At 35.8% G+C, this 12,579-nt stretch overlaps 3 protein-coding genes across 5 annotated transcripts in view; 2 read left to right on the plus strand and 1 right to left on the minus strand.

Annotated features, from left to right (window-relative positions):
• The first annotated feature begins 3,017 nt into the window (after positions 1 to 3,017).
• LOC104810044 (thylakoid lumenal 15 kDa protein 1, chloroplastic) lies at positions 3,018 to 5,990 on the plus strand. Of its 2 annotated transcripts, none has more exons than XM_019202145.1 (8): positions 3,018 to 3,214; positions 3,324 to 3,437; positions 4,315 to 4,410; positions 4,555 to 4,627; positions 4,727 to 4,773; positions 5,047 to 5,128; positions 5,226 to 5,286; positions 5,679 to 5,990. In XM_019202145.1, the coding sequence occupies exons 1-8, from the start codon at positions 3,095 to 3,097 to the stop codon at positions 5,728 to 5,730; spliced, it is 645 nt and encodes a 214-aa protein (XP_019057690.1). In that variant the 5' UTR covers positions 3,018 to 3,094; the 3' UTR covers positions 5,731 to 5,990. The 2 variants fall into 2 exon arrangements, with proteins under 2 accessions (XP_019057690.1, XP_010534522.1); XM_010536220.1 differs by having other exon boundaries at positions 3,019 to 3,214; positions 4,712 to 4,773.
• Positions 5,991 to 7,297: 1,307 nt separating this feature from the next.
• LOC104810046 (protein HESO1) lies at positions 7,298 to 10,919 on the plus strand. Of its 2 annotated transcripts, none has more exons than XM_019202166.1 (9): positions 7,298 to 7,836; positions 8,431 to 8,581; positions 8,818 to 8,982; positions 9,142 to 9,320; positions 9,402 to 9,497; positions 9,682 to 9,751; positions 9,850 to 9,980; positions 10,082 to 10,179; positions 10,303 to 10,447. In XM_019202166.1, exons 2-9 carry the CDS (start codon positions 8,431 to 8,433, stop codon positions 10,346 to 10,348), a joined length of 936 nt encoding a protein of 311 aa, XP_019057711.1. In that variant the 5' UTR covers positions 7,298 to 7,836; the 3' UTR covers positions 10,349 to 10,447. The 2 variants fall into 2 exon arrangements, with proteins under 2 accessions (XP_019057711.1, XP_010534524.1); XM_010536222.2 differs by having other exon boundaries at positions 7,304 to 7,836; positions 10,082 to 10,192; positions 10,303 to 10,919.
• Positions 10,859 to 12,579, minus strand: part of LOC104810045 (probable methyltransferase PMT11) — a 4,713-nt gene continuing 2,992 nt past the window's right edge. The window contains exons 6-9 of the mRNA XM_010536221.2: positions 12,301 to 12,558; positions 12,078 to 12,200; positions 11,736 to 11,813; positions 10,859 to 11,567 (exon numbers count right to left, since the gene is read on the minus strand). Of these exons, the coding sequence (XP_010534523.1) occupies positions 11,360 to 11,567; positions 11,736 to 11,813; positions 12,078 to 12,200; positions 12,301 to 12,558 (667 nt within the window). The 3' untranslated portion in view covers positions 10,859 to 11,359. The remainder of the gene's footprint in view (positions 11,568 to 11,735; positions 11,814 to 12,077; positions 12,201 to 12,300; positions 12,559 to 12,579) is intronic.

The following is a 12,579-nucleotide window of genomic DNA, read 5'->3' on the forward strand; positions in this document are numbered from 1 at the left end:
GCTATATAAATAAAATAATAAAAGACAAATGTGAGTTAAATCCGTATTTATTAACGGCTAGGCTTCTAAAGAATACATGAAAGAGGAAACAGGTTCTAATGCGAGAGAAGAAGAGCTGAATAAAACGTTGTCAGCTAATTAAACAACAAAATTATAATTTAATTATTTATCTTATAAATCATTTTTACAAAGTGGGATTTCTCTAGATTTCCACTTACAATAATAATATTATAATATTATTGGTCCCGATTGTACCGAATTTTACTTGGATTTTCATTGATCCTTGAGGAGGAGGAAGGGTCAAGTCGGGGAGTTGCGGATCCTTATTTGAATTTTGGTTAGTGCATTTGGTTAGTTAAAGCAAACTTATTATATAGTTATTCATTTAAATACTAATAAAAAAATATTATTTACAAAGTTATATAGCAGTCCAATCTTCTCCTTTAGGTGATTATATATATTCAAGTTTGGACATATATATATATATTATAAAGCTTCTATCTATCTCTGTGTATATATATACCAAATAAACTATACAGTTTACAATGGAAAACTAATATGTCTAAATTTTTCTGAGTCGGTTAGTTTCGGTTGGTTTATCTGTTCCATGTGGTTTGTTAATTATTGCGGGGAGTCGAAGAGTTTAGTGTCCGAAATGTCGTCTGGTCCGCGGGACCGAACGGTGTACGGCCCGAAGGAATGTGGAGACTGTCTCCACCGTATAAAAAAAATGATATGTTAGTCATATGATTTGATTACTCATGCAGATGTAGAAAGACATGTTATATTCAATTCAAGGGACCGACCGAGTCTACATTCCCATGTTTTAAATTACAAAACCGGTGAACAAAAATTAGAATATACAGGAAGTTTATGTCGAATTTAAATTTCTGTCTATACATATTATTATATTTTTCTTTGGTTTATTTTCTCTTATTTTAGAATTTTTATTAAAAGCTATATATAGTCCATTTGTAAATATGTTGAATGGTTAATAGTAATAACAACAACCAGGGCCGTCTCAAACTTTTATAGGGCCCTGTACATTTTATAAAATTTAATTAATAAAAATTATAAATTTATATAATAAAAATATTATTATTAAAAATATTTAATAATAAAAAATATAATTTTATAGAATAAAAATTAATAATAAAATTATTTACTGATTTAGAAAAATTATTAATTACGAAAAAAATGTAATTATCGTCAATAAAGTTTGTAATGTTTTTATGTATTAATGATAATAATATTAATTTATAAAGGAAATCCATAAATTAGGATTCATAAATACAAACTATTTTCAATTTTTAAAATAAAATGATTAATTTCTTATTAAAATATAGGAATTTTGAAATCAATTTAAAAATTCAATTTAATGTTGAATTTGTATTAATAATAAACTAGAAAAAGTAAATTTTATAATCTAATTAATTTTTATAGTATATTTATTTATTTATTCTATAATAATTATATACTAAAAAATTATTAGAATAATGATTTTACAAAATTTAATGTTAAATTATAAAAGATATGTTATTTTTATAATTAATAATAATAATTATTTTTTTTAAAGTGGAATTCCTAAATTAATGGGGCCCTATTCAAATGCACCGGTTGCACTTGCTAAAAGACGGCCCTGGATATAATTAGATTAAAAACTTGATAAATTCACGAATTATAAAAAAAATCACGTTGTTCTTGTAATTAAACAACTGACCAAAATAAAACAAAATAACCCTTAAATTATTGGTGATAATATGTAAGGGGATCACGTGCGCACCGAGTGGAGAGTGGGATCCACTGAGTGCACGTCGCGACTTCCCATACGACCACCGCGTCGCGCCATGCACAATCCTCGTTTTTATTTATTTATTTATTTATTTAGCCTTTCAGGAAAATCTCATTCTTCATCTATTTATACATTTATTGTGAATTTTTTTCCGGAAAAAAAATACGCGTGTAATATATATATCTCAGTGTTTGAAAATTTTAGTATCTTTAATATGTATACGTCGAGGATTTTAATATCCTAACAGAGCTGTATCAAAATGTTTTTTTTTGGTAATGATATATCAAAATGTTTTGGAAACATTTATGCATATATTAATTTTTAAAAAAAATTTAATTAATAATAATAATAATAATAATAATAATAATAGTTTTTTACAGAATTTCATATTAATAATAATTTAATGGTTGTATTATATATTTGACTTTAGTTTTTGAAATAATATTTTAAAATATTTTATTGATATATTTAGAGAATTATGAATTCAATTTAAAGATTTAATTAATTTTTAATGATAAAATAAATTTTGAAAAATGTATCCTAATTAATTTTACGCTTTTAGATTTTTTTTAATAATATAGAGTAATTATCTCAGGGAAATTACTATAATAATTTCAAAATAATTATATTTTGATATTTAGACAAAATCATCGGTTTTCTATATTTCTAGTTTTAGTTTTTTTTTTTTTTTTTTTTTTTTTTTTTTGTATTGGTGGTGATTATCACAGTGCGGGGCGCTTTTGCGTATATCTACACCACTTTGCCATCCACTACCCAGCTATATTTCTAGTTTTTGTTGGAAATATTAACTAGAAATTTGTAACGAAATTTGTTTATAGTACTTAGTTCCGTTACATTATTTTTCTAAGTGAACAAAAAATATAATATCGATCTAAACCAAATAAAATCAGAAATTAGAACATAATGTCGAATGTGTAAACCAAATTAAACGGAAATAGAAATTGGAACCACTTCCATTCTCTTTTCTTATCAATGAAAGTATCTGACCAAAGAAAAAAAAAACATAAACCGGATTATTTCAGGTGCAAATGTTTTCAAAGGAAAACATTCCGGTAACCGGGAAAAAGGTTCCATTTTGAATCCGGTTTTGATATTCTCAAACCGGCTGCGATTGATTTAAGAGCAGTTTTATGGGCCTAAAAGCCCAAATGAGAGGCCCATAAATTTTTCACAGATAGAACTCAGACTCGCTCTTTCTTCGTCGTCGTCGTCATCATCATCCACAAAAACTTTGAAGGCTGTGTTTTGACTGTTCTCCAGAAACTTGCAGAGAGAACAAAAATGGCTTTTCTCAGCAATATCTCGTTGCCCTGCATCAACATTCCACCAAAACTATCTCTCTCTCTCTCCAATTCAGTGTCTTCTCGTTCTCTTCGCCTTCCTTTCTGCTCCAGGCCACAGGTAAAATCTCCATCTTCATCTGCTTCTCTACCCTGAATTGACGTTGTAATTTGGTTTACTTGTGATTCGATGTAGACTTTTTCTATTTGTCTTTGTGGGTTCTGAACAGGAACTCAAGGAAGGAAATGGGGTTTGGTCATTGGGGGAAGGGGTTTCCAAGATGGGCTTGCTTGCCCTTGTATCTGCCTCTCTGTTCTTGGTCGACCCTGCTCTTGCTTTTAAGGTATCTGTCCTTTGTTCTTGACGCCAGTAATCTTTTGAGAAAAAAGGAACCACCTTTCGGGTGCCACTTGTTTAAGTACAATGCTCAAAGTTTTAAGAGCTGGCATGCAATTTTGGTGAAGCAGATGCGTGATGATGATCTTGACCAGTGAACTTAAACACAAACCCAGCAAAAAAGTTAGGGTGTAACTTTCTTTTGATCAGCTGTATAGTAATGTGCAGCAAAATTGAACAATGCAAGTCTTAGAGAGAAGAAGATGAAGCAAACAGTACTTACTGGGAAAGTTACCCCAAAAAAAAAAGATGAGGCAAACAGTGAGGAAGTCTTTACTGGGAAATTTCCAGTATACGTCTGAGACTTTCATATTATGGTATGAGAATTGGAAAGTTAACAAATATGCTCTTATTTATCCATAAAAAGTTCGGGTAGAAGTTATAAAATGGGTCACAATGATCCAATCTGAGCCGAGGATTGTCAAATGTAACCGTTTGAACTTTGAACCGAAATGAGCAGTCGAAGCTGTGCTAAGGTTTCTGGTCAAAAGTGTTCTGACACATTGTGATTATACTGATTGATAGATGCAAGAAAGAAAGGTTTTTCTAGACTTTCACCGATAATCTGGAGGTTTCAGTAAAAATTTCGTTAACTGACTTGTTATGAAGCCTATCACATTGTGCGCTACTTAATGACATCCATGGTCGAATTATTTCGTATATTATTAGCAATAACTGAAAAGGCGTTGCTGCTTTAGTACATTTCTTCAGTGGCAGGAGGATTTCTTGTGGTTTGAAGTATTAGAAGATGGGGATGGTCTTCCGGTGCATAAACTGCTCTTTTGTATTTAACGTTTTTTCTGGGAAATTTGAATGATCTTAAGGGTGGAGGTCCCTATGGACAAGAAGTCACCAGGGGACAAGACCTAACCGGCAAGGACTTCAGTGGCAAGACTCTTATCAGGCAGGACTTCAAGACGGTACTCCCAGTTTTTTTTCTCTTTGTTTCTTTATGAATTTCACCATATGTATCTTGGAAATCTCTGCAACTTCTCGCATACTTTTGCCGGTGTGTTTCCAAATATCTGGCTGTATGGAGAAAAGAGTTCTTTCATTCTCTGCAGTCCATCCTAAGACAAGCCAATTTCAAGGGAGCTAACTTATTAGGAGCTAGCTTCTTTGATGCAGATTTAACAGGTCTGTTCTCATACTGGTTTCCCCTTTTCCCTGTTTGGTCTGATGTTAGAAAAAAAGAAGAATTCATCCATGAAGTTTATGCAGGTGCTGATCTATCAGATGCTGATCTCCGAGGTGCAGATCTTTCCTTGGCAAACTTTGCAAAGGTTAATGTACTTCACAATACATAACATTTGCATATCCATATGTATGTATATTTGCAAAATGGACCAATATCACTGAGACCTTTTAGATTGCTCGTGAAATATCAAATAAATCTCTCGGGATAGTTCTCCGATCAATGGAATATCTTAATCATGCGTTTTTGTCAACACCGATTATGCGTAATAAGGAATTTTTCTGTCTCAAGATGTGTATGTTATACACACTAAAACATGCTTGTATGTTTTTCCAGTATAACATACTATTGCTTTCTGCAGACGAATCTGACAAATGCTAACTTGGAAGGAGCACTTGCTACTGGCAACACATCCTTCAAGGGATCAAACATTACAGGCGCTGGTGAGAAGCTTCAAAACGATTCCACCTCTGTTTGATTTCGCGTAGATTTTCATGTTTTATGGGTTAATAACACTGGTGTGTATATGGATTGGACCAGACTTCACTGATGTTCCTCTCAGAGATGATCAAAGAGAATACCTATGCAAAATCGCAGACGGGTAAAGATTCTTGCCCTTTTCTCAGTATCTGCACAGAACGAATTTCAACCAACTGGTGCAACTTGTCGAAAAAGGCAGATCTTGGAATTGGTTTTGGTTTATCTTCTTGAATCATAAACGTAGAAACTCGAGAGTTTGATACAGAACAATCGACTGAGACATGTCATCTTGTATCTGAGATTGTTGATATAGCACTACTCCAACCATTTTAAAGCTAACAGACAGCCCTCTCTCTGAAAAACTGGGGGCGAAAAGAAAAATCGGATCTTTAACTCAGATCCGAACTGGATCACACAGGGTAATGTTGAGTTCAATCATTGTTCTTCTCCATCAAACTGATATCTGTTCTGTTTTTTTTTCCTGTCCCATTTTTCTATTTTGCTTCATAAAAGGGTTAACCTGACGACTGGGAATGCAACAAGGGAGACATTGCTCTGCAGATAGATAAGGCCAACAGAAAATAAAAAAACTCGTTGTTTCTTGAGAGGCTTCATCTTCATCTGGGCATTTGTCGAAGCTTTGGTACGAGGTTTAGTTTCTGTTGTGTCTGAGATTGTTGTTGCTGATAAAATGTGTATATGTATAGTTATATACCCGACAACAAGATTGTCTTGTCCACCGGAGAATGACTTAATAAACTTCGAAGCTAAGGAAAATACATTTTCAATGTGGTGAAATAGAGAAGAAAAAAAGGATGGGCACCACTCGTTACCCAACTCTTAGAAAACTTTGTCTCGTCTTTGTCATCACGGTTTTACAAAAATATTATCTCAGTTTTGGTTTCATAAAATCCGAATACTTGTAATTCGGGTTTAATATGATTCTTAGTCTTATATTTGAAAGTATTTAGACATATACCATTTATGAAATTTTAAACGATGAAATGATAGATGAAATGATAGAGATAGAAAGTACAAATAGGAGAAGATCAAAATATAAAGAAGAAAGTTAACGATGAAAAGAGATGAATGAAAGTATGAAAGAGATATGAATGGTTGATTCGGTTGCATAGAAAAAATAAAATAAAATAATGTTTGTAATGATGAAATGTTTAGATAAAAAGATTGAGATGCTAAAAAAATATTAATTAAAATAAAGTATTTTAGTAAATAATAAAATAATTTAGATAAATATTATAAATATAAAGAATATTTTAGATTTTTAATAAATATATCACGTACCTTTTGAGAAATAATTAATAGCCGAATTCGGAGTCGGGTCGAAAATTTATCCTCGTTAATACTCGATTTCGTCATCTTTAATATTAATATACACTTTATTCAGATATTGGTTAAGTCGAATACTTCTAAACATTCGGGTTACGGATTAAATCATCCACCCTACTTTGAGGATTAAAATCCATTTGTCGTCATCATCATCATCATCATCATTATTATTATTATTATTATTATTATTGGCTTTGATTTGTTAGTAGGCTCTAATTTTCAGTAATTGTTTTATTTATTAGGTAATTTTTTAATTTTCCTTTTTAAGTAATAACTGTAATGTAAACTAATTATTTCGTGTAAATCAACCATTTCTCTTTTTTTTCGTGTGAGTTTACTTTTTCAATTGGTATCAGAGCAGGTCAGTGATCGTAGGAATTCTTTTTTCCTCTCATATCGATGTACGATTCAGCTTGAGCTTCTCATAGAAATACAAAAACGTATCGCCCATTTCCTGGGAATTGCCCTGTCTTTCTCATCTCGATCTGGTTCCCTGGGATCACAACTACCTTAGAGGAGAAAATCTTAGAAGGATCCATCCATAGGTGGGAGTATGTCACGCACGAATTCATTTTGTCAGTCCCATTTTTTTTAGCTTGAGACTTGGTTATCTTAGAAGGGTTAGCTACGTCCCGTTGGGAACCAGCCACCGACCGTTCCGACGCACCCCTGACCGATTTTGATTAAGACCGAAAACCTAGGGGGCGTGGTGTCTTTCTAATGTATATATGATGATTTTCTAAGGAATTTCATAGAAAACTTAGAACAAGAAATGTGAATGTTTTTATTGGCAGGGAAAAGGAGGTGTGAATCCGTCAAAAGAAAAAGGTGAAGGCGATTTGTTTTCCCACTAAACTTCAAATTTTAAAGTTCAGCAAAAATATATTTAGGAAATAGAATAAAAAAGAGAGTTCCTTCTCGGGAAGGAAATCGACTGCGCAGTCTTCGCTGCCTGCGAGCCTACAAATATTCAGAGAGCAATCTTTTTTTTTTTGGTGGGTTCATAAATATTCAGAAGGCCTGTTGATGAAGAGCAGGCTCCTCTTCTGGATCAGCGAGAGGCGTCCAGAGAATCTCTTGTGATATTTCTATCGATTATCTTGAAGGCCTGTTGAGGAGCAGGTTCCTCTTCCGGATCATTTTCGAGGAAGAAGGGGTTTTCCGATTGTGTAAAATCCCTAAATCCGAACAAGATTTTGGATTCAAGCAAAAGGGTTTCCCGCAACTCGTGCTTGATTTTTCAAAATTTCCGCTCAGCAGGAGAGGATTTCGGATTCAGTCTGAAGTTCGCATTCTTGCTTCTCTCGCCTACGCTTCGGAAACTGTACGAAATCCTTTCTCTTTTATAACTTCGGTTCGTATATCTTTTTTTTTGTTTAAATCCCATTGATCAAGCAAGTCAACATTTTTGCTGTTTATTCTGATAATTAGGTATTCGTTTACTTGGTCAAATCTCGTTAATTTACTCTTCGGGTTGCGATCTTTTCGCCGATTTTAACGACATATAATGTGGGTTGTGGATATCGAAGATGGTCCTAGAGGAGACAATGTCAAAGATTGTTGCTTGCTGAATTTCTAGGTTGTGTTTTAACCAAAACATGAAGTGAAAGCTTTGATATTCATTTCCTGTGTCGGTTTCATGACTTCATAGAGTAGTTTGTGGAGTGGAATTGAAGCTGTTGTATGATGAAGTTCAATATATTCAAGTCCAGGCAAGCAAACTCATTACGGACTAGGAAATTCTTGAAACTTTTTTTTTGGCTGGATTCGGGTGTTTATCACGAAAATGTTACCGTTCTTGAGCTGTGAAGATGGCTTTGTGTTACCGTTGTTTTGGATTACAGGATGATTCGGCTACACTGAAATTGGTCTAGCTTTATGTGTGAGATTACTTTTATTATGTGTTTTGGTGTTGTAGATGAATCAGACACTGAGCTTCAACCCTATCCTGGAGCCTACCCTTCAAGAAATACTTCAAGTAATTAAGCCCTCGCGGGCAGATTGGGATGCAAGGATCAGAGTCATCGAGGAGTTGCGTAACGTTTTACGATCTGTAGAAAGTTTAAGAGGTGGGTTTTGTTTATGCTTCTCCAATGTTCTCGTCTTGCTGTCAGCGTCAAATGCAAATTTAGAGCTTAAAATAGAAATGGACTTGATGATTCAGAAAATGGAAGCTAGGATAGTAATGAAATGGTTTTCTGCTTGATTCTCGATTCCTTTGTAACTAAATTCTGAAATTAAAGGTACTAAAAAAGAATTTAGCATTAGCTAATGACTCGATTTTTACTCCATCTTCTCGAAGCAGGTGCTACTGTTCAGCCATTTGGTTCGTTTGTGTCAAACCTCTTCACACGCTGGGGAGATCTGGATATCTCTATTGACCTCTACAGTGGTTCATCCATCTTGTACACTGGAAAGAAGCAGAAACAGACCTTACTTGGAAATTTACTTCGAGCTCTGAAAGAGACAGGTTGATCTGTTTTTCTTTCTTCATATCTTTACTTCTGTTTTCTGTGTGTCTCCCTTTTTCTGCAAGAGAAAAAATGTCAGGTAACTTCGAAAGTTCTACTATAAGAGTTAATGTATTATTATGTATCGATTTTGAGTAGTTTCTTCTGTGCAAAAACAGGTGGATGGTACAAGTTGCAGTTTGTTGGTCATGCCCGAGTTCCCATTCTGAAAATCGTGAGTGGCATCCAGAGAATATCTTGCGATATTTCTATCGATAATCTTGAAGGTCTGTTGAAGAGCAGGTTCCTCTTCTGGATCAGTGAGATAGATGGTAGATTCCGCGACTTGGTTTTGCTGGTAAGTCCCATACTGTGACCAGAGTTGTCTCTTACAAGTATTCTCGTCCAGCTATCTCTATCTCGTAATCTATCTTGTTAGGTGAAAGAATGGGCCAAAGCTCACAATATCAACGATCCCAAGACCGGGACTTTGAACTCCTACTCTCTCAGTTTACTTGTCATCTTCCATTTTCAGGTGATGATGTTGTTCTCTTTTCAAACCTCTCCGAAAACACTTAAAACTTGTTTCGGGTTTCTAGTTATGTCTTATTTCGCCTCACACACGGTTCATCATATATACATGTATAACTGCAGTGCGCAGTTCTGTTGTGTTGGTATGATTGAGTTTTCTTCTTCTGGCATTTTGTTTTGTGTGGCAGACATGTGTACCTGCAATTTTGCCCCCTCTTAGTGAGATATACCCGAGGAGCGCGGTTGATGATCTGGCAGGTACCTTGTAATGAAAAGCTTATCAAAACGAAAACCTCCAAATGATCAAGAGGGCATCTCTGTTTTGAGAAAGCAATTATCAACATTGGTTCCTGCAGGTGTCCGAGCAACTGCTGAGGAAAACATTGCAAGGATTTCCGCCACTAGTATAGCAAGATTCAGATCAGACAAATCTAGACCCATCAACCGAAGCTCCCTCTCCGAGCTCTTCATCTCTTTTCTTGCCAAGGTAAGCAGAACCTTTCACACTGTACCTTCGAGTAAAAAAAATCTCGGAAATAGTTTGTTTTGATAAGAGTAGTCATTTGATATTGTGCTTTTCTTTTCCAGTTTTCGGACATAAACTTGAAGGCTGGAGAGATTGGTATCTGCCCATTCACGGGAAGATGGGAGAGCATAAGCAGCAACACGAGATGGTTGCCTAAGACGTATTCCCTATTTGTAAACTACTCTTACTTTTCTCCCTCGGTTTGTGTTATTCCAAGATTCCCGATAAACATGCGAATCTCTGACTTCTCTGTGGAAATGGCGGGTTGGGGTTGGTTCATCAGATTGAGGATCCTTTCGAACAACCGGAGAATGCAGCGAGGAGTGTAAGCCGTAAGCAACTGGACAGGATAGCTCAAGCCTTCGAGTTGTCCCAACGCCAACTTGTCTCGAGTTGTGGCCGTGACTCACTCCTTTCGGTGTTAACAAAGCCACACATCTCACAGTTTCTGCCTCGTGCAACCCCTTTCATCAATGCACCATCACCGAGCCATAATTTCCAGGGGCTGCAGCCGAGGCTGAGGCCGATACACATGCAGCAGCAGAATCTGTCTTGGCAGAGGGGACAGAATCAGAGCAATGGGATTTTGCCTATGACTGCTTCTAGTTCAAACCAGAACCACAACCAGAATCAAGTCCGGTTCGTCAGGCCAAGAGGTCAGGTGGCTCATCCTAATGGCCTGAACTCTCAGAGAACTGAGCCGAGAAGTCAGAGTCAAGGACAACAACAGATGTGGAGACCTAGATCTCAGAGGTTCATTTGAGGGTTTTTTTTTTTTTTTTTTGCTGGTTTTGTTGTAGAGAACATTCTGTGTTCTGCTTAAGACAATGACAACAACAAACGACAATCTGTGAGCATTTGTTACAAGATTTTGTGGAGAATATGAAATTATTACAAATATATATATTGGCAAATTGCAAGAACGCTACAAAAATCCAGGACCAAGTCTAAGTGAAGCTTTTTGTAAACATTCACTAACCACATAACACACCCAACAATAAAATTTACAATTAGGTAAAACATAAGGTGTTAACGAGTAATATAAAAACTTGTCAAACTCAACCCATAATAGATCCAATTCAATCATTTTAAAACTCACATAAAACTCATCCCATAATTTCTTAAAATTATCGGGGCACCATCCCAGTAAGATAACTTTTGGGTTGAATTCTACCTGTGAACCTTAAAAGTATTGAATTGGATCCGTTATGAGATGAGCTCTATCACAAACAAGCGCTCAAGCTGCGTTGACATCTCAGTGGTTAGGCAGATGGGGTTTGGTCCGTTTTCTTGGTGTCTCGGGTTTAGCAGAATCTGATACTTTATCCTTTTGGACAGATTCATGCACGAGGAAGACGCTTCTCACATGTTAGTATCCGATAACTGGCATGAGGACCCTCGGATGTGAAACGAAGAGTAGTGTGCCAGCCCATTGCCTTTGCGATCTCTTGAAGTTCATCCATCACGTCAATGGAGTCGCGGATATAAGCCCGTCCTCCAGGCCTTAAAATCCGATCCATCTCTAACATGATGGTCGAAATGTTGCATCTGATACAACGACTCCAAAATACTCAGATAGAGATTATGTGTCATCATGATATGTTACATAGTTCTGGTTTGAGAACTTGTGCAAAGATTAGAACGATCTAATTCCAGAACTATCCCAAGGAAATAATAATAATTCTTTTGAAGGGAGTGAGTAACTAAAGATTTTACCTCTTTCTCTCGATTGAGAATAGTCCGGATGCATGCAATAAGTCATACGTTCTTGGGTACGTGTCAAATGGTTCACACCTGTAGAGATAACGCAGGATGCATCAGTATTCGATATACTGAAACTGTATAAACACTAAATATCTCTAGATGCTTAAGATTATGATATGATGAAATCAAACATCAAGCAAAAATCAGTACCTTTCTTAAGCATTGACTAAGCTTCCATGAACATGACAGCCATCTTTTGTGTTATAAACCAGAATTTACGCAGGCTCGACGACACTCTAAACATGATTCTATGTGTTTTATAAGGTAAAGATTTGTGAGGGAGAAGAGTAGTACCAATCGTGCATCACTCCCAATAGTCCTCGATCATAAATAACGGGTAATGTGTTAGGTCCACTGACAGGAACCACGTTGAGAACCCAGCAATCGAGCTTATGATCAATCAGTGCAGCTGCAAATCTGCAAAACCAAATGAAGTTTAAAAAATAGGAAAACACTTAGATGCTGAGGCAATTTATATCACAGTCCAAATGCTGAGGTGGGAGTCCGAGTTTGATACCCGCCATAGCCGGCTCTCATGTCCAAGACATTTCTTAGTTTCATCTTCTTCCATTTGAAGGCACGGATATATCCTCCTATCATTTCATTCCAGAATTTCGACTCTGCCTTTAAAAGCTCTTTCCTTGCAATAAGGGAATCCAGTTTTATTGTCTGCAGCCTATCTGGAGGAGTGTGTAAACGGGCAGGCCATGAGGTGATGTTTCCACCGTATCCGTTCTCAGGGATGCGGGTGATGCAAGGCTTCAGACTCGTGTACCTAAAACAAGCAGAAGAGCGG

Source organism: Tarenaya hassleriana, unplaced genomic scaffold, assembly GCF_000463585.1.
Source record: "Tarenaya hassleriana unplaced genomic scaffold, ASM46358v1 Cleome17, whole genome shotgun sequence".
Classification (NCBI taxonomy): Eukaryota; Viridiplantae; Streptophyta; class Magnoliopsida; order Brassicales; family Cleomaceae; genus Tarenaya; species Tarenaya hassleriana.